The sequence below is a fragment of the Haliotis rubra genome, unplaced genomic scaffold (genome assembly GCF_003918875.1).
Source record: "Haliotis rubra isolate DU_JTF1 unplaced genomic scaffold, ASM391887v1 Scf7, whole genome shotgun sequence".
Lineage (NCBI taxonomy): Eukaryota > Metazoa > Mollusca > Gastropoda > Lepetellida > Haliotidae > Haliotis > Haliotis rubra.
In genome coordinates this window covers 2,001,515-2,029,265 of record NW_025767412.1, presented here as the reverse complement: position 1 = coordinate 2,029,265, position 27,751 = coordinate 2,001,515, and the positions used below count along the sequence as shown (strand labels likewise).

The 27,751-nt window shown below is 39.5% G+C and overlaps 2 protein-coding genes across 2 annotated transcripts; both read right to left on the bottom strand.

Annotated features, from left to right (window-relative positions):
- Positions 1-571: 571 nt before the first annotated feature.
- Positions 572-9,408, bottom strand: LOC124258718. Its single transcript, XM_046692795.1, has 10 exons — positions 9,353-9,408; positions 7,874-7,979; positions 6,744-6,866; positions 5,579-5,697; positions 5,062-5,145; positions 4,595-4,635; positions 4,072-4,224; positions 2,901-3,048; positions 2,130-2,181; positions 572-1,514 (listed from the first exon to the last, which is right to left on the bottom strand). Exons 7-10 carry the CDS (start codon positions 4,088-4,090, stop codon positions 1,038-1,040), a joined length of 696 nt encoding a protein of 231 aa, XP_046548751.1. The 5' UTR covers positions 4,091-4,224; positions 4,595-4,635; positions 5,062-5,145; positions 5,579-5,697; positions 6,744-6,866; positions 7,874-7,979; positions 9,353-9,408; the 3' UTR covers positions 572-1,037.
- Positions 9,409-17,893: 8,485 nt separating this feature from the next.
- LOC124258666 lies at positions 17,894-23,367 on the bottom strand. Its single transcript, XM_046692738.1, has 5 exons — positions 23,268-23,367; positions 22,827-22,895; positions 21,517-21,646; positions 20,502-20,623; positions 17,894-18,446 (listed from the first exon to the last, which is right to left on the bottom strand). Exons 1-5 carry the CDS (start codon positions 23,332-23,334, stop codon positions 18,118-18,120), a joined length of 717 nt encoding a protein of 238 aa, XP_046548694.1. The 5' UTR covers positions 23,335-23,367; the 3' UTR covers positions 17,894-18,117.
- Positions 23,368-27,751: the final 4,384 nt, after the last annotated feature.

Below are 27,751 nucleotides of genomic sequence, written 5' to 3'. Positions count from 1 at the left end.
AGGTTGACATGTTTAATGTTACGACGCGGTGCAGATTCCTGTGGGTTTTGCTGTGAAATATACAAATTTCAGTTTGGTTTACACAAAACCTTCATGAGGAAACCTGTACCTCAATGTAACGTTGGAACAGTTTAAATAGAGAAGATGCCTTCCATACAGCTACTTATTCCTATTAACGGGACAATACTAAAGTGAAACTCGATTCTTTTATCCATACCAATACCAAGCCAATAGAGGTCAAATGGTTTACTGATTACCGCCCACCTTCTGTTTCAAAAGAGTAAGTGAGTGAGTTATTATTTAACGTCACATCGGCAATATTGCAGCCATATCGTGACGAGAACACAATTGACATTGAAATGGAATATATGTATATTATAAAAACCTGTCGACGAAGGACAGTCAAACAACTAGAATATCACAATTAGAATTAAAACTAGCGTGGAAAGTTAAAACTAATAGCACTATTTGGACAAAACAAAATAAAAACGGGCTATAGATCGCCAACAACTGAAGGTAGATCACCATACTAGAGCAACAAACTACTTAAAACATTTAATCAAGATGATAGGAACATTAACGATTTTACTCTTTACCACAATGTTTTTTTTATATTGTACAATTTCACAACAGTTTTACTCCTGATGTGTTGACGATAATTATAGTCTCACACAGTGAATCAGTCAATCAATCAATCAATCTATCTATCTATCTACCTATCTATCTGTCTATCTATCTATTATAACACACATAAACACGTGTATATATGTTACTCTTTTTATGTTTTAGCGTCACAACTATGTAAATAAAGCAATCCATCTATAATAGCAGTGAATGCACGTCTCTCCTGGTATATTATGCCAAGGACAGATTCAGTGGAAAGATTATGTCGGTAATGAATATTTTCTTGACAGTTGCGCCAGCAAAACAGTGCAAATACTATGATTCATAGAGCACAGTTTCTTCGGAGGGTTATATTCATCCCAAAACGCCACACATAATAGCCTATTGCATTTGAAATGGAATAAACTTTAGTGTTAGTCAAAGGAAAGCTTTGAGTAAGGCGGTGTGTCCGGCGTTTCTTGTGTTTTCTCTAAAACAAAATATTTATGATTAAGTCCCTTCCCTGAGTCCTCTTGGTCAATCGTGTAATACGGTGGCTCTTCAGCACCTATTGTGCCAGACGTTTCATGCCTGTTGTCCTGATGCGAAACATCATCCACAGTTACCTCCCCTTCCACAACTGCGTGATTATAATCATTGTTTATCACTTGCTGTTTCAATTTCAGCTTTGTTTTGTCAAGGTGGTCATACATATGCGTCGGTCCGGTATGGGTCTTCACGTGGTCGCCCAGCCGGTTATAGTCATCGACATCACCTGACCTCACTTCCGGTCCAGTCAAATCAGCGGAAGTTGCGTATGGTGGAAGTGTTCCTATGACATCCGGAAGCTCGTAGGTGTGATATTCTGAACTAGCTGCGTCACTGTGTTTGTCACAGAGGGCACGTCGGTCCTGAAAGTACAACAGTGTATAGTATTTTCAGCTACAGATATAACACCCGCCTTTCACAAAATTTGCCTGAAAATTGAGGTAGTTTTTGCCTCACGCCGTACGGAAGTATTTCATGCCATGTGACGTTGGCCTATAAATAACTTAGACAACTGAATGATCAAAGGACCGGACAATCCAGTAGGAGAATAAGCAGCTCCGGGATATGATAACTTGCATAGCAGAAGTTAACACAAGAGATTGCAGGTTGACATGTTTAATGTTCCGACGCGGTGCAGATTCCTGTGGGTTTTGCTGTGAAATATACAAATTACAGTTTGATTTACACAAAACCTTCATGAGGAAACCTGTACCTCAATGTAACGTTGGAACAGTTTAAATAGAGGAGATGCCTTCCATACAGCTACTAATTCCTATTAACGGGACAATACTAAAGTAAAACTCGATTCTTTTATCCATACCAATACCGAGCCAAAAGAGGTCAAATGGTTTCATTACCGACCACCTTCTGTTTCAAAAGAGAAAACCCGCGGATGAACTATCACCAAATTACTGCCAGTTTTTTCATTGCCCTTGTCTCCAATGAACATGATTATGCATCAATACATGTATACTTACATCTTCTTTAACCTTCACATCTGAAGACGTCACATTTCCACTAGAGGACGCTCTGAAAGAAGAAAATATATTAAGAAATGTTATTTACTGATCTCATTAACACTGTTACCATGACATATGTTATGAGATTTCTTAGGTATATAAGAGGAGTTTGCTCTTACCTCTCATCTCATCTCACATTATATTTAAATTTACAAAAAAGGCCAGCAAAAATAGACGATGCTCAGTCTATTTTGGAAACATTGTTGATATGTTTATTGTATAATCACTGCTTTTGTATCATACTGCCACATTTATAGTGCATTGTGTAATTTGTTGTGTTAAACTTAATTAATTTTTTAAACTAATTGGTAATTACATCCTATTACTATTTGTTCGTTTCACATCGAGTTCTTTTATGGACTGATTCCCGGTTAACTACTGCATTAACTTCAGCTTGAGAATCATTACGTAACAGTGATTGCACCCCTTACACACTATATATTGTCTAAGAGGCGAACATTCCTTTGTTTATCCCGGGCACCAATCACGGCAACAACAAGTTGAGTCGTAAAGTTGGGGGACTGAAACCACGGACCTTCCCGTTTTCAGGACAAGAAATTGTAGGTTGACATGCTTAATGTGGGTTTTACTGTGCAATATACAAATTACCTTTGCCTCTCCACCACACCATGTCGAAAGACGTTTTTTTTTCAAAGGCCACCTTTATAAAGCTACAGTGTTGTTGACAGTCGTGTTATTTACAGCATTAGCTTACTCATTACTACTCACGTCATTCGACGCCTGCAGAAACTCCAGAGGAGAATGAAGGAAATGGTAAGGACCACGCCCCCTGCCACGCCCCCAATTATGCCACCCAACAGGTGACCATTCCCGTCCTCGAATGCACCAACGGTAGAGTTCGCACTAACCGTAGATCCTGGCAAAGGGAAATATAAATCAAGATGTGTCATATGAAACCATATATAACTACATATTTAAATTAGATCAGCAATTAGTTTTCATATCTAACTGACATGAACGGTATGAAAATGTCTTCATAACAAAAATCTATACAATACATAATTTATAGTGGGAGGGTAGATAGGAACAGTGGTCGTAACTCGGTGGTTCAGTGTGCTTCAGATGCGGAACTCTCTGGTGTGGAGTTCGAATCCCGGTTTCGACGGTAAAGGATGTTTGTTACTATACCTATGTTCATCACATTGGTACTCTGGGGGCGCGGTGGGCGAGCTGGTTAAGACCCCAGGCTAGCGATCCAGCGAGCATGAGGTGCCGGGATCGAACCACCTGTGACCAGCTGTAAAAATCTTGGAGTCAACTTCGTGTGCAGACTCTTTCAGTGTTGTCACAACCCCTAGTGTACAGTACACAACCATGTGCATTTAAAAGAACCCGCGAATCCGTTGGAATATGACCAGATGGTGGCCACATGTGCAGTGAAGTTGGACAAAGTACTGTGACTATGTGTCCAAGTCCACCCAGCTGTGAATGGGTACCTCGTTAGGATGAGAATAGCCATAAAAACTCGGTGCGCCTAGTGGCTGCAAGAGTTACATACTCCCAGGGAGTTGAGACTAATAATACGATGTGCCTTTGAGATTGACATCCAATGATCGAGGGGAAAAATACCAGCGCCTTGAGCATGCACTAGTTGCCTGGATATGTGCGCTATATAAATATAATAATGATAATACTCTCCTATGTCATGTATCACGTTTAACAATGACAAGCCATGACATAACTGACACACTGTCGTGGATCACTCCATTACCATCTGGCGGTCGTGTAGCCTTGCGGTTAGAGCGTAGGCTCGTTACGTCCATGACCCGGGTTCGGATCCCCTTTCTGGTATTATGTGTGAGGCACATAATGTTGTCAGCCGCCGTGATGTTGCAGGAACATTGCTTAAGACGGTATTAAACCATGCTCACTCACTTACCATCAGAGGGTGTGGTCATTTCAATGGCGCGTGTGTCAATTCCGGGAGTGGAGACGTGTGATGTTATGCTGGTAGGTTGTACGGTTGATGATGGAGAGGTTGTATGCGTGGTCGTGGTCGTCGTCGTGGTCGTCGTCGTCGTAACACTGCCACCTTGGCAAAGAATACAGATCATAATATATTAGAGTCACTTGTTAATCAAATGACGGTCTAGTATCTTAATACATAAGTGCTTTTACCAAAACACAAAAAGCTGTTTCAGTTGTATCACTAACCATACAGTTTATTTTTATAATTCAATATTCCAATTATACAAGCACGAAATGAGGGAGTGAGTATAATTTTTTACTGCTTTTAGCAATATTCCAGCAATGTGACAGAGGGGGACACTAAAATGGGCTTCACACATTGTACCCATGTGGGGAATCGAACCCGGGTCTTTAACCTTAACCTAGACTATATCACCTCCGATGATAGGTATATGTGAAGAATCCCTGTGATATAAGCATATACATGTACTCACATACGTTGAGCCTCAGGTGCCGACATATCCCGATGATAAAACTGAAAAACAGAAAATAACAATTTTTTCCCGTTCTTCTGTGTTTAAGTGACTGCACCAGACAAACTTACATATTGTAATATGGGAATTCGGATGAATCCATTAAGTCACCATCCCACAGGCGGATCAATAGGGGTTTGTGTGTGTGTGTGTGAAATGACCATTGAAACCCTCGAGAAAACGAGTGAAAATGAACTGTGCACCCCCTTTCTCAAAAAGTGTTATCCCCCCCTGCGTCCTACGTTCGATGTATTCATTCAGTACTTTCGCTAAAACGTGACAGATAAATACCGATGCAAGTTGAATACGATACATGCTGAAGAAATAAATGTGTTGAGGATCAAAGCATCGTAATATATTTCAGTCGAGGTCAAACTATAGAGAGGATTAACGCCGTACAGTGTTCTGTCCAACACGTCCTCACTCACCTTTGACATCGGGTTTTCGGTGTTGCTGCTTCTTATGTGACTTGTCACATGATACTGAGTCTTCATTACACACACACTTGTACTCTGAAACCAACATCCGGGTAAGATTACAACCATACAGATCTAAGTTAAGACGGTGTTTGGAGAAGCACACATTTACCCTCCATTAGTGAAACTAGGCAAAACTCACAAGACGCACCTGTTACAAATATGGCAATATCATGACAGAGGACAACAAGGTGGGCTCACTTAATGGAACGCATGTGAGAATTCGAACCTGGATTTTTGTGTGAAGTGTGAACGCTTTAACCACTTGGCTAACAAACCGCCAAAATTATTGAACTATTTTATAGCAGCGGGCGCGTGTGTGTGTGGCTTCTCCGGGCTTAGCATCTACATTCTTCCGTCATGCTTACCTATTCATGTTCACACTCCTTCAAATAAATGAATAAATAAATAAATGAATGAATGAACAAACCAACACACGAACAAACAAACGAATGAATGAATGAGGTACCTGCGTTGTAGTAGCCAACCCTAAAACTGTTTCCACACCCTTGTAAAACGTCCTTCAGTGGGATGTCATCGATGTCCAGCTCGCAGGTATCTCTTCCATGCTGAAGACATTGCAGGAATCTGGAATGCATAAATGTTCACAGTATCCGGAACGCAAGTAGGTCTTACAGTTATGTGACTGAGCTGTGTCGCAGTTAATGGGACCTACGTAAATACACGGAGTTATTCAAAGTTCGACGCAACCGCATAGGATGACTGATCAAAGAATACCCAGGGACCAAGCTTCGAGACAACCGTGAATTCGACCCATCAAAGTTCGACACAAAGGTGTCTATTCAACATTTTACAGTGAAAACTTATAAGGTGGCATTTTGCATTAATAAGTCTTCGCTCAATTGCGGAGCTCGATTCTCATGTAGTTGATCAGTGGATTGTCTGGTCCAAACTCGATTATTTACTAACCGCCGCCATGTAGCTGGAATATTGCTGAGTGCGACGTAAAACAACAACCAACTAACTCTCTCTACACCAGCATGCTCTAGAAATGTCTGAAAGGATACACCCGAGTAGTTTTCCGAAATGTTTGGTTGTCTGGCCGGAATAGTCAGGTAATATGCTTGTGCTTGTAGTTAAACGCCGCACTCAGCAATATTCCAGCTACGTGGCGATAAGCATGGGTTCATGAAGATCAATTCTACCCCGGATCTTCACGGGTCTTGTGAAAAAGGGTGCGAGTGTGGCACCAGTACTGCCTTGTGACGACAGGCAAACACATGTTTTGGGTAGCGTGTGGTACCGGTAGAGTGATACAAGCTACGGATCTTCAGGGCTTTGATACGAGAGAGGTACTGTGTTTATACCAGTGAGACACTTCATAGCAGTGTGCAAAGTAGACATCTCAAAATACACAATCCTCCTATATTTATGGTAGGTAATATTTACTCATCTCCGTCGCTTTAGTGTACAAAATAAACATTTAATAAACACTCCTATCTGGTGGTGCGCAGTGCCGATACTGGTCACATCTCAATTGTTTCTTTTTCAGTAGGCATGCATGAATACGCCTGTAAAGACCCGTCCAACTATCGGTTGTTCAGCTGAAAACACACAATGTCATGTAGTAACTCGTAACTCTTTTTGGATATGTTTTGCAGTGAAAATATTACCCAGCTGCTGTGTCTGAGTCAAAATCTTGCAGGGTCATTGTGACCTCTTGTACCGCAGAGCTGCCGTCATTTGTCGGAGGGGTTGACGTCGTTGTCGAGGAGGAGTAGATGAAAGTCTGGCGTCTGAGGGGCAAGTATATATATCAGCAAATATGAATCATATATTATTCAATATGAAAGATATAATTAGGAGATAATCCTATTGTGTTTACATTTTGGAAGTGATTATAGTTGGTTGAACGCTGCTAAATGTTTCATTTAAAACCTCACGTGTTCGGTTTTAAATGACATTTAGCAGCGTTCAACCAACTATAATCACTTCCAAAATGTAAACACAATAGGATTATCTCCATTCTACCATGACATATGCACCATGAATAAAACGCGTTTTAAATATGCACTTATTATTCTTGCGTAGTGTTTTGACACTATGCGCAGTGACCCGGCTCTCAGAAGTGGTTATTGAATTTTTTTCACTTCTAATGTTTTAGTAACAGCCAATCAAAAACGAACATGTCATGGTGGAATACTGAATATTATATATCAGATATGAATATCATATATATTACATGAATTATATATAATAGTAAGTATGAATAATATATGTTATTCAATTTGAATAATATATGTAATCAAATATGAATAATGTATATTCTTAAATATGAATAATGAGAACACAGTCTTCGAACAGGTAGATTTCATCGATTGAGAGATTCAAGATCCTCCGAATGTATGACTGTTTATGTTATGTGTTATTTTATAGGTTTATAACTCGAGGCGTGTAAAATGTTTAACAATTAGCAGTGTTATTTAAATATTGTCCTATTATAACACCGATTATACAATTATGTTGATAAATCAAAAATAAATATTTTGTACATAAACTAAATATGTATTTTTACACTAACGCAACATGTGGTGTGAGTGAGTAAATTTAAATGAAAAGTCTCACTCGAATTATTTCTGACACATGTACTTATATAATCCCCTAACATAGCACACTCCTATTTCAGGTGTCACCCGCCAAGATATTGCTACTAATTTGTTAAAACGACCAACAAAACTTGCTCGTTCTGACACATCACAAATTCCAAGGTACCACGTAAGTTTGACAAGTGTCAGTGTTTTACCTGTGTCTGGAGTGTTGGGGAACTCCGGGGGAGGGTAAACTGTCATAGGCCGCACCCCCAGGGACTTCGATACTCATAGCAGTGACGGGACTCAGGAAGACCATCACTGTTGATAAAACACTTTATTAGTAATGTGTGGGCTCTGACTTAAATTTCAATGGCACTGAACATTGTAAATAGTAAATACATGTGTACTGCGGTATTCATTATAGCCTTGTAAAGTGACATTTATTAAGATTGCATTCATTCATTTGTTCGTTCTTCATTCATTCATTTCTTCATTTTATTTATTTATTTATTTATTTTAGTATTGACTGTCCATTCACTGTCACCTTTATCCTGTACATTCAAAATTGCAAAACCCCATTTTTCTCCATACATAATTATGATGTAACTATTAATACAATAATGATTGGGAATGTGTCAAATATTCTATTATGAACACATATGATACTTGTGAGGTTATATGGTCAGGGTACTGTATTGTCCAGACCAGATCTGTGGACTATTTTTTTACCCGTTTGAAGAGATACAAATGAAATTGCTAATGAAATAATTTCTTATCTGGATAAGTACGTGTTTAATTAACGATCGATCGTAACCCTTTTCCATATTAGACCGATACGTGGACACTAGGTCGAGATGAGTAATACACATGATCACTGCCGGGGGGTCTCATGATTCAACCGGACTGAGCATGCGTTTAACGGTACATATTGCCCTATGGCATAACGTTCTGGAGATGGTGTGTGATACAAACGTGTCATATACCACGGACCTCAATTATATGCAAATGTATAACCCAAAATGATTATCTTATTCAGTGATGATATGGTTTCCAGTATGTGATCGAAACTTTAGTTCTCCAAACAAAGAAAAAAATAAAATTATTTTTTTCACATAGTAAGTATTTTTATTATGAAAGGTTTCGTGTGTTAGTTAAAAAAATCATTGCATAGACATATATAAAGGTACACTTTAGGGAACTGTAACATACATGTACATATAACTTCTTCTGTATAAAGTGTAAGTATAATATCTTCCAACAAAGGTGAATTCCGGGGGATAAATGTGCAGTAGTAAAGACCGTTTAGTCAATTAGTTTTGGAAATACCACAGATGTATGAATACATTTCAAATTATATACTTTATACACAACAAACAGGTTTACCCATATACATATATAGTTCCACTGCTGGAAATCTGTGAAACCATCCCAAATGAGTCACAGTTCAGCTTTTAACCAGACACTATTTAATAGTAGCTACAATATCAACAATAACGAATGACATCGTGTTATCATTTCACGAGTAAAACTTTTCAGATCATCTCATTAGCAATACAAACGACGAACATGTAATTCTTAGATATGTTTTTGTGTCAGGTGTAATAATTAAAAATCCCACTGTTAATAAGAAACTGCAATCCTAACAAATCTGAATTTTTTCCTGAAGTCAAAATTGAACGAAAAACACTTACGGCATATACAGATAGTTGAGTGCATCTTCTCAGTGTGGTGTGTGGCTGAGTGTGTGGATGTGTGTTGGAGTGTGGGCTACATTCAATGACTTGACTTCAACAGGAAGTCCATCCCCGGAAACGCACTTCTCCCACCTTATTCACAGCTGCTGGCTCTGGTCTCTTTAATTCACACACGATACACCGTATTTTGAAAGTGTAATATGAAACAAACTTCATTTTTTAACAATGTACTTTCGGAGAAAAGATTGGGAAAAATGAAAAATCATCACTTAACAAATCCCGTTTATTTTGCATTGCACAAGTAAAATAATTGATCTGATTGGTTCTTTTTTCGAACTGCAATTTGTTAAGGTAATATATGATGTATATCAAACTTGAGGTTGCTTTTTATCTCACATTTAGATGAAAAAAGAAGCACCAGGGGCATGACACGACATGATTGATGGCCATACGTCATGATGAAATCAACAACCTCTCGCCAGGAAATGAATATGAAGAGTGAGGATCACGTGATGTCATTGCCTCCAGTTACAGGACTGTCCTGCGTGTAAAAGTCACTTTCCGATAACTCCATGTGTTTGAAACTTACATGTTATATTACATGTAACGACATAGTAAGTACGTGTTTCCGGACATAACTCACGTCATGTATTGTGTGCTCCGCTTACCTAAGTGTTTTTTACGTATTGTTGGATCAACTAGGAATATAGCAAAAAGAAGACTTACTGAATCAATTATATAATATATTTATCTGTTCAGTTATGAAATGCTATAACTATCTGATATATACTTCTATTCTTCAGAAACTACTTTCTGTCAGTCCAAATGACAAAGTACCTTTTAGGCAGACTTCATCTGAACTTATCTCCGCTCGAAACGCTGAAGACCCGGGTTCGATTCCCCACATGGGTACAATGTGTGAAGCCCATTTCTGGTGTCCCCCGTCGTGATATTGCTGGAATATTGCTATAAGCGGCGTTAAATCATAGCCACCCACTCACTGTACAATTATCGTACCTAAATATGGTAAGATAATTTGCATGTCATGACAGGACACCTCTCTTGTTTGTAAACAGACACGTTAGGTTGAATTTAGATTCTGAAAAGAATTAAGATACTTTTTTCAATAGATTGTTAGGTAGACCCGGTTTCGATTCCCCACATGGGTACAATGTGTGAAGACCATTTCTGGTGTCCCCCGCAGCGATGTTGCTGGAATATTGCTAAAAGCGTTGTAAAAGCGAACTCTCTCACTTTAAGTGGAATCGTATAGTAGATGGTGTTAACTGGCACCCTGACATATCGACTTCGTTACTTGTTTGTATTTTGTTCAATACCCAAATCAGCAATATATCGGCCATGAGGAGGCGTTATGTTAGTAATCTATCTAAGACAATCCAGTGACTGACGTAACGATCATCGATCCCGGCAGTTACATAACCCACTCGATCCCTTTAAGTTTCTTCTCAAGACATGCATGGGTTGCTGAAAACCAGTGTTGACCCGGATCTTCGCGGAGCAGCCTTATTTGGATTTAGCATAATGACTGTTGTAACATATGTTATATTTGGGATTACGCTTTTCCACAATTTAAGTCGCGGTGGCTGAACGGGTTAGGCGGCTGACTTTGTGTGCTGGCCATTAGGTGCCTGACTCTGAGGGACTCAACCCAACAAAAGTACTAGAATCTGTACTTTATTAAGAAAATCCCAAATATATCATAAAAAAATTTCATTTGACCACTTTCTAAATGGCATTGTGTAATCATAACATAATGACTGTGTACAAAAGTAATTCAGTTGTGGAGGTACATGGTGGTAATGGACCTAAGGTATTGCTAAAGGTAGTAGGTAAACAGTGAGTAGAGGATTGGTTTATAACGTATATGCAAGCATTAAAAAATAAATATTATTCAGTGTCCTCTTCAACACGACAATCTCACAAACGTGTTTTGGGGCAGTTAATAAGTCTAAATTAGAATCAAGGTCCTGGGAGTTTATTCAGTACTTTGGCCACATGGCCTATTGTACAACAACACGACAGAATACAATTTGGTCACGTGTGGGACCTGGTATTAAATACATTTTTAGATATAATGTAACAGATTTAGTAACGTTCATATTTGTACCATTTAACAAATGTATCATACTTTGAGTAGCAACGACAGAATTGTTTGGCAACTATCTACTCCTTAGAGCTGAATACTTACTACAAAGAAATAATACATGAAACACATCCTCCATACCACAATAACAATGAGGACAATTGTATCTAAGTGATTTACACCATTCTCACGTATTTTCCTGTTTATAGCAAAATCGTGAAGTGAAATTCGCATTTTACAGAAAGCTCTTCTCAGTTATCTATGCTTTAGCGATGTTATATATATTACCGGTTGTAGAAGGGATGACTTCACTTGTTTATAGTGCTCACGAAAAGATGAATTATTGATTGGGTAATGCCAGTCTTGTACATATATATCAATTAGGCGCTGCTTGCTAATGTAAAGAAACTATTTCGGATCACCAACATTTTGAGCAAGCCATACATAGGAATATTCAGTAAAAATAAATTCCTAAACTGCCCAAACTTGCTTTGGTGAGCAGCTTAAAGTATGGAGGACCAGCACTGGGCAATCTTCCTAAATGAGAATGAGGCCTATTGAATATGTATATGTATAAAATACATATGTATAAAATGTGTAAACATAGATGTTTCAAAGAGCATCATCCCCACAGCAGTAAACGGGCGGTGTGGTCCAGACACCCGGTGGTCACCACAAAGAGGCAGATGAAAACTTGTCATTGATACGAAGGGCTATCATTCCTATCTGTTATACTTACTCAATATATGTGTTCGAACTAATATGTAGGAAAATGTCAGTATATACTCAGTTCCAAAAGAAATGCGAATCACGTATATGGTAAATGTAAAGTTTGAAATTTGCTTATGAAAACATGCAAAGAAAACAATGTGAGTTCTTAAAGTGAACAAAGGAAATGATCTTATTCCTAAGTAGATGAGTCATGGCAAATATGCTGACCCGAGCACCTGTTTCGCAAGTTATACGCGCACAGTATACCCCCATACGCATACCCTTACCGCCATGGGACACTTGCAAACAAATTATAAAGGTATAGCAATACTGTGTGCACATTGCAACTGCTTTGTCAACATAGGTAGGTTTCATATCATTGATAAACGTCGACGGCCTTCATCCATTCGTACACTTCCCTCCATAAAGCTGACTCACCATAATGTAGGACTAACGGAAGTATAGCTGCAAGCTTTGACTCAGCTGATTCACTCGGCCATTCAGAAGCTATGCTTATCACCGGGGACTTGATAGCAGTGTGGGTCATCGTGATCGTACCGTCGTGCGCCGACTGCATAGAACCGTACTTGTTGGAACACCGAACGAGCAGTTGATAGGGTGATGGTTTTCTGTAGTTTGGTTCCATATAGTTTCCAGGGGTTCAGCCTTGTCAAAACATAAGTACACATAACATGTGTATCGTTAGGCAAGTGATTGTGTTCGAAACATGACTTTAATCATCGAGCAATAAAAGCCCGCAGGATGGTTCGGTATTCTTGAGGGTATCATAGACTTTACAAATGTGTTTGATACCGTTTTAAAACAATTTACAACATTGTCACTGGAAAAATGTCTTTCGGCCTTGTGAAAGAAAATAGATAGATTCTTATAGATAATACTACATCTTGTGTCATACAAAATAGACACCCATCTACATTCTTCTGTACAGAACTAGGTTGCAGAGTGTGACAAGGACAGCTATTGTCTCCCTATCTCTTCCTGCTAGAAGGTGAAATTTTCGGTATAATTCTTCGTGGTAATATGAATTAAAAGCTGAACAGAATGTAACATAAACTTGGACTGTTTGCAAATACACAAATATTTCTCGGTGGGATTAACGAAAATTTTAGTTCAGGTATTGTAAAGTGCACTTATTTTAATAAATGCGTGGAATGAAAACTAGCTTTGATTAATCTCAGCGCAAAAGAACACAAAGTCTTGACTATCCTAAGAAACAAAATCCATTTGGTGTAATGAGAAAAACTTCTGTGGAATTTATATAAGTGGATGACTGAAAGTCAGTGATGACACCAGGTGTTGGCGAAACGGTCAAGCATGCCCCGCCCTACAGGTAGCACATCAATCAGGACAGGCTCAGGCTCAGTGAGAGGCAGTGTCATTAAATTAAGTCAGGATCGGAAATATTGACAAAACAAATGTATTCAGACTTAAATTGTTTTGGTGACAATCAATATAAAATTAAATTGGTAAGTTCTTTATTAAGTGTGTAGAATTGTGTGTTCTGGAACAAATGCAAAAACGAAATGTTTTAACCCTCACATCATTCCACTTATAGATATGTGCTCATTTGTTACATAGATCTCTAAAATACATAAGTAGACAACTGAATATTCTGTGGAAATTATTTCAAATCACATATAATGCACAGGTCTGTACAAACGAATGCATGCAAAATTCTTTAAGCCCAATATTAATTTGAGAACGGGGAATATAGCCTTAATACAAAATACAAAAATAATTTTCGGACAGGAATATATTTTGCAAATAATGTCATAGATAAATAATGATTCAGACAGATACGAAAGGTACTAATATATTGAGCCACTGTTCTATTTCCTTTGCAAAAGCATTTCTATTTCTTTTTCTCAACCCTTCTGGTATGTACAATGCCAAATCTCCGTATACGTGAACAGCTTCAAACGTGTGCCCAAAGTGTTGAGAATTACTCTCCTTCACACTCACTTGCACAAATTTAGTTTTAATCAAAGGATAAAATAATTAATCACATCATAACATAACTGCAAAAATCCTGTCAACATCCATCAGTAATCCCTGTTACAAATCCCTCCCATAACAATGCCACACACATGAAAACAAATACGATTCATTATATTCAACGTGTTCCGAATGTAAATTCTGCTTTTAAGCAATCCTGACATTACGTTTCACCACAGCACATAGTAGATGTGTTTGTGCACACATACGTAAACCCTCATTAATGAGGTAAAGAAACTCTGGACGAAATGTATTAAACTCTGTTCCATAATCGTGAGAAATCTCACCCCAAAGCAGGGTTCATTTCAGAATTCCGACCATATAATGAGTAGGTGTTTATGAATCACTATCCTGCCTATCTTGTCCCTCTGGAGACAACCCGCTGAAAACACATGGGTAGTTGAAACAGGTGTTCGTTTAAAGTATAAAGAACACATGGCACACGTCAAACTGTAGAAAGGCATCTGACAGTGTTTTGTAACATAATGTTTGAAATTTGGAAGTGTCATGAACATAGAACCTTTCGAAAAGTGAAATGTTAGAACCATGATCAAACTTTAAATTATCCCTTATATTGAAGTTGACAATAACCGAAATACAGAGCATACTTTGTATACATACTTGAAATACATATGTTGTCAAATATCCAACTTTCTACCTATTATCTCTCGTTATATAGTTTTTTGCATCCCTATGTGCATAGTTAAATGTAAGGTCATAAGGTCCTATCTAAAATTTGGTTGATAAAAGTCGTTTTCTTCAAGCATGCACTGACACTGGTTATGTTTGACCTTCATGGAAATCGTCCCCAACGAGCTGTGACAAAACGTTTGAGAGTTATCCATGTAATACTGTGGACCTAGCACCGACACATTACTGTGTTAACGTCATACATACCTTCTGTTACATTAACTGACCTCCCGTTGTTGATATAGGGGCTGTCACACGCCGCGCCGCCCTGGGTCTCTATAAGTAATTCTTCTATTTACATTTGAGCGTTTTGCACATATGAGATATTATTTCACAGGGAACAATATCATCCGAGGATCGTTTTTATGACATAAGGACAGTAGAACCAATATACATTATTACTCTGACAAACGATGATTATTAGTTGAAATTGAAAATATGTATTTACACCTTTGATTTGATACATGTGGCAGATATGAGGTCTCAAGGTATTCCCATTCTACTGCCTGATGTTATAGGTGTGCAAGCAGGTCAGGTAGTCAGGTATGTCACAGGTATTCAAGTTTAAGCCTTTGAATCTGAAGTACCGCTATAATCATTATGTTTACGATAAGACAGTAACAAGTGTGGGTAAGAAATACACAATGCCATTTTTAGAAAGTGGTCAAATGTAACATATGTTATATTAGGGATTGCACTTTCTTAGTAAAGTACAGATTCTAGTACTTGTTTGGGTTGAGTTCTATCCGGGATTCGAACCCACACCCTCAGAGTCAGGCACCTAATCGCCAGCACATAAAGTCATACGCCTAGACCGCTCAGCCACCACGGCTTCCACAAAAATGGAAGTCGGACAACTGGTAGTCTAGACTGTGGACTTTGTGTACCCCTCTGATAAGTGTTAATTGGCACGGCTCCCACGGCCGAAAGCTATGAAATGCACAATGCCATTTTTAGAAAGTGGACAAATGTTACATATGTTATATTTGGGATTGCACTTTCTTAGTAAAGTACAGATTCTAGTATCCCGGATGGGACTCAACCCAAAAAAGTAACCCTCATGTGACTGTATGACGGGTAGCACTCTCCTCCTCATACCTTCTGTCAGCCTCCTGATCCTCTGATGGGCTTAATTCAGACTTTAAATTTAAAAAACCCATTTAAACTGGTTAGTTCTTTTTTAATTCTGTAGAATTGTCTTCTGAAAATAAAACAGATGCAAAATGGAAATGTAACAACCCTAACATCATTCCACTTATAGATATGTGCCTATTTGTTACATAGATCGCTCTAATACATAAGTAGACAACTGAATAGTATGTCGAAAATTTATTCAAATCACATGTAATGTAAAGGTCTGTACAAAGGAATGCCTGCAGAATTCGTTAAGCATACCCCAATATTATTCACAGAACGGGGAAGATAGAATTAAAACAATCACTATCAAGTTAAATAAATAATTTTCGGACAGGAATATACTTTGCACATCATGTCATGGATAAACAATGATTCAGACAGATACGAAAGGTACAAATATATATCGAGCCACCGTTCTATTTCCTTAGCAAAAGTATTTTTGTATATTTTTCACAACACTCCTGATTTTGTACAATACCAAATCTCCGTATACGTAAACAGCTTCTAAAATGCCCATCAAAGAAGCTTCAAACGTGTCCCCAAAGTTTTGAGAATTACTCTCCTTCACACTAGCTCGCACAAAGTATTATCAATGATGACAAGATCTTATTCCGATTCACTATATTAAACATATCCCGACGAATGTAAAATCTACTTGAATTCTAACTTTTAAGTAGCCCTTATTTTGGAAAGTGCCTTTCACCACAGCACGCAGTAGATGTGTTTGTGCACACATCCGTAAGCCCTCATTAATGAGGTAAAGGAACTCTGGACGAAATGCTTTGAATTCTGTTCCATAATTGTGAGAAATCGCGCCAAAAAACAGAGTTCATTGCAGGATTCCGATCATTTCGTGTGTAGGTGTTTATGAATCATTATTATTTTCCTTGGCATAATAGCGTCAAGTTATGATCACAACTTCATAAAAACGCAGAAATAATAATAAAAATTATATAAATATAAAATGTAATATAAAGTCTTATCTTATGTCATTAAAATAGGCCCCAACAGCCTTTGCTGAGTACGAAGCGGATCCGGAAGTAGGTATATTATGTGGATCCGGAAATTGGGCACTTCGCGGATCCGGAAGTAGGGTACTGAGCTGATCCGGAAGTAAGTATCGTATGTGGATCCAGAAGTAGGGTACTAAGCGGACCCGAAAGTAAGGCACGGTAACTTGATTCACTGCTTGTCATCATTCCCCAACGACATGGAAGTCGGTAATAATATCAACCACTTGATTACCCTGCGGTGTTAAACAATAAGCAACACAATGCAAAGATCTTGGTTATCCACGTGCACAGACATCCAGAACCGTTGCTGCTCAGTAAACACACGTCTTAGACCAAGATGGTGGGCGATCGCAAGAGACATGCGTGATTCATGTTTAACCAATCGTACCTCTGAACTAACCATGTTGTCATATGACAAAAATACATGGCATTTCACTACATAGTCAACATACAGAGCCATTGCATTTGCTAATTACTTCCTGGTTCCTCGTTGCTATGCACGGCGTTTTGTAGCGTTGGCTATCGATGTAGATCCTACAGATCGATCATCGTTAAATGAATATCGATCGATTATCGATAAATATCGGAGAAGTAACCCTGCGCAAAATATCAACATATTTCAAATCAGTGGTGAGTGGTAAGATATTCAGGCATGGATTACCAATAAAACGCCGTCCCGAACTTACTTTAGGAGAAGTCCATGAATACTTTGTGTATTTTCTGAGTAAATTGTAAAACTATTTCATCACAATTGTCCATTTATGATACTATCAATTACATAATGTTCATATCAATCATCATTAATGATGATTCCATCGACGATATTTCTGATTATTGATATTTTTTTTTATCCAGGCCTAGTGTTTTGTTATTTTCCCACTCAAGGATCACGAAACAGTGCCAACAATTTCGCTTAATCAGTCCCGATGTAAGGTGTAGCCTAGTTGCTGAAGCGTTTGCTCGTCATGGGTTCGATTTCCTACATGGGTACAATGTGTGAGCCCCATTTCTGTTGTCACCCGCCGTGATATTGCTGGATTATTGCTAAAGCCGGCAAAAACTAAGCTTGCCCACTCATTCACTCCTATGCTCTATATACCGTTGCCCTTATCAGTACGGGGGAATACATGCGGATTTCGTATGACTTCAGTATAGGACGGGGGCGGGGCATCTGGTGGAACATCTGGAACATATGCTGGGGGCGCTGTGGGGGACATTACGATGGTAGATACAGGTTCGGTGTCGCGTTCACGGTGGAAGGAAATACTGGCATTTGATCGGGTATTCTCGTTAGCAACCTGTCGGGAAGTCCTGTATACACCCTCTCTGGTATCCCTGTAATCACCCCATGTGTTGTCTAAAGCGAAGTTAGAGCGTGTGCCGTTGTTCCATGTTGTTAAATCTAATGGCTTGTTCCAATCTGAAACCAAACAAGACAGCTTTATTCAAACTGTGGAGCGTCAAACCCACAGAAGAAGCGATGTTAGTCACTTCTAACTAAGACAGTAATCAGCTTCACTGTACTTCATCTCTATCTCACCTTACAGAGTAATCAGCTTCACTGTACTTCATCTCTATCTCACCTTACATAGTAATCAGCTTCACTGTACTTTATCTCTATCTCACCTTACATAGTAATCAGCTTCACTGTACTTCATCTCTATCTCACCTTACATAGTAATCAGCCTTACTGTACTTCATCTCTATCTCACCTTACATAGTAATCAGCTTCACAGTACATCATCTCTATCTCACCTTACATAGTAATCAGCCTTACTGTACTTCATCTCTATCTCACCTTACATAGTAATCAGCTTCACTGTACTTCATCTCTATCTCACCTTACATAGTAATCAGCTTCACAGTACTTCATCTCTATCCCACCTTACATAGTAATCAGCTTTACTGTACTTCATCTCTATCTCACCTTACAGACTAATCAGCTTCACTGTACTTCAACTCTGTCTCACCTTACATAGTAATCTGCTTTACTGTACTTCATCTCTATCTCACCTTACATAGTAATCAGCTTCACTGTACTTCATCTCTATCTCACCTTACAGAGTAATCAGCCTTACTGTACTTCATATCTATCTCACCTTACATAGTAATCAGCTTTACTGTACTTCATCTCTGTCTCACCTTACAGAGTAATCAGCTTTACTGTACTTCATCTCTATCTCACCTTACATAGTAATCAGCTTTACTGTACTTCATCTCTATCTCACTTTAGATAGTAATCAGCTTCACTGTACTTCATCTCTATCTCACCTTACAGAGTAATCAGCTTCTATGTATTTCAACACTCGTCTCACCTTACCCAGTAATCAGTTTGATTGTACTTATCTCTATCTCACCTCACAGTGTAATCAGCTTCTATGTATTTCAACACTCGTCTCACCTTACCCAGTAATCAGTTTAAAACACGGCATAGTAACTTACATAGGAATCAGATTCAATGTGTTTCATGTCTATTTCACCTTGCAGAGAAATCAGTATTTCAACACTCGTCTCACCTTACCCAGACATTAGTTTAACTATACTACATCACCAATCTCACCCTACAGGTGGGGTAGCCTATTGGTCTAAGCGTTTGCTCCTCACGCGGAAGACCCACATGGGTACAATGTGTGAAGTCCATTTCTGGTGTCCGCGCCGTGATATTGCTGGAATGTTGCTATTAAAAGCAGTGAAAAACCATACTCACTCACTATCTCACCTTACACAGTTGTTCTCAGTTTCACTGTACTTCATCATCCGTCTCACCTTACTTAGTAATCAGTTTCACTGTACTTCATCATCCGTCTCACCTTACATAGTAATCAGTTTCACTGTACTTCATCACTCTTCTCACCGTACATAGTAATCAGTTTCACTGTACTTCGTTACCTGTATCACCTTACTTAGTAATCAGCTTTACTGTACTTCATCATTCTTCTCACCTTACATAGTAATCAGTTTCACTGTACTTCATCATCCGTCTCACCTTACGTAGTAATCAGTTTCACTGTACTTCATCACTGTTCTCACCTTACGTAGTAATCAGTTTCACTGTACTTCAGCACTGTTCTCACCTTACGTAGTAATCAGTTTCACTGTACTTTATCATCCGTCTCACCTTACGTAGTAATCAGTTTCACTGTACTTCGTTACCTGTATCACCTTACTTAGTAATCAGCTTTACTGTGTTCATCACTTTTCTCACCTTATAGTAATCAGTAAGGCTACGAACGTTTCAGGAAAAGCTAGCCAGTTTCACTGTATCTTACACAAGTGTTTCACACAACTTAATATTATGCAGAGTGTGCCCCAGGATGCGAGCATGGATGAATAGCTGTCATTGACAAAACTATAATTCTTTGTCTGGAGTAGCACAGTAGTGTATGTTTGCCTGAGAAAGAGGTTGTGGGGAAAACTCCTAAATGGAGGTATAAAGAAGTTATAGGAGGAAAACTTCAGGGGAGGTAACTCTAACCTTTACAACAATCATTGCAGGTATAGCCTGCGGACTTGAGACAGCAGCACACGATGACAGCGATTATGACCAGAAGTACAATAGCACCTGCCCCAATGCCTAAACCCAACTGAAGAGCGACTCTGAAACAGACAAGAAGCATAAATTATCGTTGCTGAGATGTCGCTCGCCTGGCCAAGATCGTCGCAATATAGCGTGAATATAAAGTATTCATGCATACTCTTCACTTACCATAGTCCCTGTGTTTAATAAACACTCAGTCTCTCCGATACGAAACCTGTCTGCGTCAAGATCTGACAACTCCTTCTCTCACAATCAGAAGAGAAGGGAGGTGCTTCTTGAACCAATCACGTGTAAGCTTTCTTATGTGTTTCGGCTTCATTTCTTACTTCCTTTACAAAGCACAGATACGATGTACTCGTTTGGGTGGCGAATTGGTAATACAATAGCCAAAATAGAAGTGGTTTGAAAGTGTCCAGGTGAAGTAGAAAATGTAAGTTGTAAATTTCAAAGAAAACTTGTGAATACAAACCCTACATATAGCATCCTTGAACAGTATGTCATATAAAATTGGTTAAAAGTTGTATATAATACCCACCACAGACTATCCCAAGGCCTGCTATTTCATGTTGTATCAACTCGATAAAGTTGGTAGATATATATGGGCAACAAGGATGAAATATACACAAAGAACTTAGTTAAGCACCCCCCAACATATCTCACGATCGAATGAGCCCCGATCATAACCTTTTGGAGCATATCTGGGACATGACTGGTCCTCGTGTGCAACAAAGGGATCCTCCTATACAGAACCTGACCCAATTGGAAGCTGCCTTACACGAGGAATGGCGCAGACTGCCCTTTCAGAGGATCAGGAGGCTGATAGGGGTATTACTTATTTGCTTAAACTGTTCAGAGGCCGCGAAGCTGATTGGAAGCTGACAAATTCGCCCGCTCATGAAGAGAGTTCCTATGAAGGGTTGATTAGATTTTCCCGAATAGAAATGACACTTACTTGTCTAGATCACAGCAGTACTGCTTGTCGACTTCCCCGCAACACCCGCCTTCCGAAGCACAGTCGAACCGGGAGGCTGTGGTGAATGGGGGGTAATATTTCGCCTTACAGCAGTACTTGGCATACTCCTCTGAAATGGACCATTAAAGATCCGGATTAGAATAAGTTTTCAACAAACTATGCTTCTAAAAGCCAACTTTCAGGATCGGGTGGCCTTTGCTAATGCATATTATCGATGCTCATGACGTTAATCACTGGATTGTCTGGTTTATTATTTACGAACTGCGGTGATATAGCTGGAATATTGCAGAGTGAGGCGTTAAACAACACACAAACATAAAGAGACTGAAACAGAATCATAGACGTGTGTTTGTAGTAGACGTTTTTTTGTCTTAATAGCATAGCAAACAAGGTTCTTAATCTGCAGTAGTTCCTGTCTCATACAAGTCATACGTTGTGATTTGAAGTGTCGGGTGCTCAGATAAGGTGACTTATTGTTGTGTGTCATCGTGATCTGGCCATGGTGTCTTACTAATTGTGTGCCATCGTGACCCGGTGGCTTGCTGATTGTGTCTCATTGTGACCTGGTGACTTATTGATTGTGTGTCATCGTGACCTGGTGACTTATTGATTGTGTGTCATCGTGACCTGGTGACTTATTGATTGTGTGCCATTGTGACCTGGTGTGTTACTGATTGTGTGTCATTGTGACCTGGTGATTTATTGATTGTGTGTCATGGTGACCTGGTGATTTATCGATTGTGTGTCATTGTGACCTGGTGACTTATTGATTGTGTGTCATTGTGACCTGGTGACTTATTGATTGTGCGTCACCGTGACCTGCTGACTTATTGATTGTGTGTCATCATGACGTACCTGGTGAGATGTTGTGTGTCATCATGACCTGGTGAAGTTTCTTTATCGAAACCACTTGATATTTCCGATCTGGTATTAAACACTATTTGTATTTTGTTTTGTTGTTTAACGCCGCACTCCAGCTAAACGTTTTTTGTAACTTGTATTCCGAAATCTTCATATAGGGAAGAACACGTGGAGTCTCTTCTACTATCTGTAGTTTTTCTCTTCAGCTTGACTGTGACTGAACAGTTAAACATCGTTGTGTTTAAGTTGCTGGACTAGCCGAAATAATTCGAATTCAACAAACCTCATAGGGATGGCCAAATTAAGATTGGGCAGGGACCAAAGTTTTATTTGGAGACAGCTGTATTTTCAACATATCACACAAGTGTCGGACGTATCATATTTCATAAGGTCTTCATCTACAATTTTGTTGATACATACATACATACCTTCTGGTATATTAACTGGTCTCCCGTTGTTGATATAGGGGCTGTCACACGCCGCGCCGCCCTGGGTCTCTATAAATAATGCTTCTATTTACATTTAAGCGTGTTGCACATATAGCACATATTATATCACAGGGAACACTATTATCCGTGGACCGTTTTTATGACATAAGGACAGTACAACCAATATACATTATTACTGTGATAAACGATGATTATTAGTTTAAGTTGAAAATATGTATTTACACCTTTGATTTGATACATGTGGCAGATATGAGGTCTCAGTGTATTCACATTCTACTGTCTGAGGTTACAGGTGTGAAAGTAGGTCAGGTAGTCAGGTATGTCACAGGTATTCAATTTAAACCTTTGAATCTGAAGTACCGCTATAATCATTATGTTTACGATAAGACAGTAACAAGTGTGGGTAAAACAATGATTTACCTGCTACATAGTGTACAACTAGAAGACACACAACAGGGAGGGTTGATGTTCTGAGTACAGACTCCATGTACTACCGTTTGTTGAATTGACGATTGTTTACTGTAGCTGTGTCACAGGTAATAGTGTCCCGTGAAATAATAGACACATGGATTTAAAGGATAGGACATTTCCTGTGTGGGTTTTCACCATATCTACGGGTCCACCTATCAAAAACGTTAAAAACAAAACGCACCACAACCGATTTACACAATGTAATGGGGCATTTTATTGTATACTCATTTGTTTGTATTTTTAATAAGAACATTATGAATAAACTCTCGATGTGTGTTCGTTGTCATCACAAATTTTAAAACGACACATGGAAAAATCGGATAAATGCTTTGTCTATAGGCGACATTAATTGAATTATATTAAAATATATATTAATCGAAAAACTAATTACTCGAACATGTTCCCATTTCGCCTACATCCCATTTCGCCTACAGTCTTATAACAACAATTTATGGTCTGGTTACTGTTATTTAATGCGTGAGTAATAAGTTTACCCCCTTCAGATATAAATGGAATCTCCCTTAGCTTTAATTTAATTTCATTAGTAGCACATGTAGCCAAAGTGCTTTTTTTCCATTAAAATATAAAAAATGTATTCCTTTCATATTTTTATTCATAGCAAATGATAATACTAATATACAATACAATACAATAATCAAAATGGCACTTGCTGTTAACTATTACACTGCACTTGGATTTTGTAGCTTACTGAAGCTTCAATAAGTGACCTGCTGCGTCCAGGAACTGAATAGTGATCTTCATCCACTTTCAAGCTGCTGTCTCAGTCGGTTGACTGAAACGCAAATTGTAATACTTGCAGCAAATTGTAATAAACTTGACGTAAATTGTAATAAAAACGTAAGTGAGCAGGCAATGTGCCTGGATATGAGCGCCATATAAGCGGACTATTACTATTACTAGATACCAAATGGCAGATCGTTTTCCATTTTCTGCAAAGTTGTAAGAAACATTATACCCCAATATGTTGTGATGTCTCGTTAACCACATAACTGACATGAAATTTTGGATATGACTCTGCTAATGATTCCTGCAAAATAAACTGGAAACACTGGACATCGAGAATATAGTTAGGCTGACTACTTTTTCAACGCCCCTCGTTACATACTTAAAAGAAAAGAGAACGTCTAAGGAAAAATGCATTTCGATCTCTGAATACTTCTGAGCTATTTACAATACAAAATGCAAAGGAATAGAGTAAATAATCTGAAAGAATAGCCAAGGAAAACTTTATATCTAATGTTGATAACTATTTATCACCTCAGTCTACTCAATCAGGTGGTTACTACTTCATCGGGGCCCACTCCCCTTCTTGTCACTGATGATTCTGGGATACCTTCACTTTGTACAGATTTGGATAACGCTCAAATATTAAATGAATATTTTCTATCTGTTTCAAATGTTAATGACGGCGGCAAGACTTTGCCACCTGTTAGCCATCGCTGTGTTAACAGTATAACAAATGTCATTGTAACCGAAAAGGAGGTATCTGAGATGATTAAGGCCTTACCAGCAAACAAAGCTAGTGGACCTGATGACATTAACATGAGAGTGTTAAAACGAATTTGTACATCTATAGCTGAACGTCTTTGCTTGTTGTATGATATATCACCGAGTGACTGTATATTCTGTACAGCAGCCTTAGCCTCCCCCAAAATATAAATGAAAATATTTTTAGTCAAGTGCGTAAATTCATTGTACGTAGTAAGCGTTTCAATTAATGTCGGGTAGTCCTGTAAGCATCCGGTCGGTAGTCCTGTAAGCACCTTGTCGGGTAGTCCTGTAAACACCCGGTCGGGTAGTCCTGTAAACACCCGGTCGGGTAGTCCTGTAAACACCCGGTCGGGTAGTCCTGTAAACACCCGGTCGGGTAGTCCTGTAAACACCCGGTCGGGTAGTCCTGTAAACACCCGGTCGGGTAGTCCTGTAAACTTGTCGGGGTCCTGTAAACACCCGGTCGGGTAGTCCTGTAAACACCCGGTCGGGTAGTCCTGTAAACACCCGGTCGGGTAGTCCTGTAAACACCCGGTCGGGTAGTCCTAAACACCCGGTCGGGTAGTAAACACCCGGTCGGGTAGTCCTGTAAGCACCCGGTCGGGTAGTCCTGTAAGCACCCTGTCGGGTTGTCCTGTAAACACCCGGTCGGGTAGTCCTGTAAACACCCGGTCGGGTAGTCCTGTAACCCTGTCGGGTAGTCCTGTAACCCTGTCGGGTAGTCCTGTAAACACCCGGTCGGGTAGTCCTGTAACCCTGTCGGGTAGTTCTGTAAGCACCCGGTCGGGTAGTCCTGTAAGCACCCGGTCGGGTAGTCCTGTAAGCACCCTGTCGGGTAGTCCTGTAAACACCCGGTCGGGTAGTCCTGTAAACACCCGGTCGGGTAGTCCTGTAAACCCTGTCGGGTAGTCCTGTAAACACCCGGTCGGGTAGTCCTGTAACCCTGTCGGGTAGTCCTGTAAACACCCGGTCGGGTAGTCCTGTAACCCTGTCGGGTAGTTCTGTAAGCACCCTGTCGGGTAGTCCTGTAAACAACCCCCGTGCCGCTGTTCCGTGTTATGTCTAATGACTTGTCTCGACCTGAAACCAAGCAACGCAGCTTTATTCAAACTGTAGAGCGTCAAACCCACAGAAGAAACGATGTGGCATTTCGCGAAACAGTCTCCAAAGGGTGGAAAACACGCCATCGTAACTTACATAGGAATTATATTCAATGTGTTTCATCACTATCTCACCTTACTTAGGGGGGCGGTGGGGTAGCCTAGTGGTTAAAGCGTTGGTTCGTCACGCCGAGGATCCGGGTTCGATTCCCCACATGGGCACAATGTGTTAAGCCTATTTCTGGTGTCCCCGCCGTGATATTGCTGGAATATTGCTAAAAGCGGCGTAAAACTAAAACTCAGTCAGTCACCTTACTTAGCCATCAGTTTTAATGTACACCATCACTCGTCTCACCCTCCATAGTAATCAGTTTCACTGTACTCCATCACTCGTCTCACCCTACATAGTAATCAGTTTCACTGTACTCCATCACTCGTCTCACCCTACATAGTAATCAGTTTCACTGCACCTTACACAGTTACACTATATATCTCACACAGGGGTTCACTCAGCTAAAATATTACAGACGATGGAATAAACTGAGTGTTCCAAATGATGCAAGCATAGATGAATATCATCTGTCATCGACAAAACTATAAATCTTTGTCGCCTCAGACTGGGGTATGATTACCGATTGCATGAGAAAGAGGTTAGAGGAGGAAAACTTCAGGGGAGGTAACTCTCCCCTTTACAGCAGTCATTCCAGGTATAACCCATGGACTTGACAAAGCAGCAGACGATGACAGCGTTTATGATCAGCAGTACAATGGTACCTGCCCCAATGCCTAAACCCAGCTCAAGAGCGTATCTGAAACAGAAAGAAGCATTAATATCGCCGTCAAACTTTGATTCCACACATTTTCTGGAGACTGTTTGTTAGTTGTTTAACACCGCACTCAACAATATTCCGGCTATATGGCGGCGGTCTGTAAATAATCGAGTGATTGAGTGAGTGAGTTTAGTTTTACGCCGCACTCAGCAATATTCCAGGTATATGGCGACGGTCTGTAAATAATCGAGTGAGTGAGTGAGTGAGCGAGTTTAGTTTTACGCCGCACTCAGCAATATTCCAGGTATATGGCGACGGTCTGTAAATAATCGAGTGAGTGAGCGAGTTTAGTTTTACGCCGCACTCAGCAATATTCCAGCTATATGGCGACGGTCTGTAAATAATCGAGTGAGTGAGTGAGTGAGTGAGTGAGCGAGTTTAGTTTTACGCCGCACTCAGCAATATTCCAGCTATATGGCGACGGTCTGTAAATAATCAGAGTCCGGACCAGATATCCAGTGATCAACAGCATGAGCATCGATCTATGCAATTGGGACACGATGACATGTGTCAACCTGGTCAGCGAGCCTGACCACCCGATCCCGTTAGTCGCTTCTTACGACAAGCATGGGTTGCTGAAGATCAATTCTAACCCGGATCTTCACGGGTACGACAAGCATGGGTTGCTGAAGATCAATTCTAACCCGGATCTTCACGGGTCCTGATGGGTGGATAAGTATATGTGTAAAGCATGTGCAACACTTGGCAATAGTTTCGGCCTGTGAGTTGAGAATTGTCTTCAGACATTGTACCAACATGGGAGATCCAAAACAAACGTAAGCATGTATAAGTAAAATTATGTTGATAAATATGATAAAGAGTATTTTAGTTCAAATGTATATAATGTTGTGCTGTATTTTCAGGAGTAATCTTTTTACACGATCGCTGTTTATTTCTAAACACAGGACGATATCATGCTGGTGTCTCTTCGTTTATCGTAAAGTAGTAAACATGTGCAAACTTCCTTAATTGGCACTTTAGAAGATGGAAA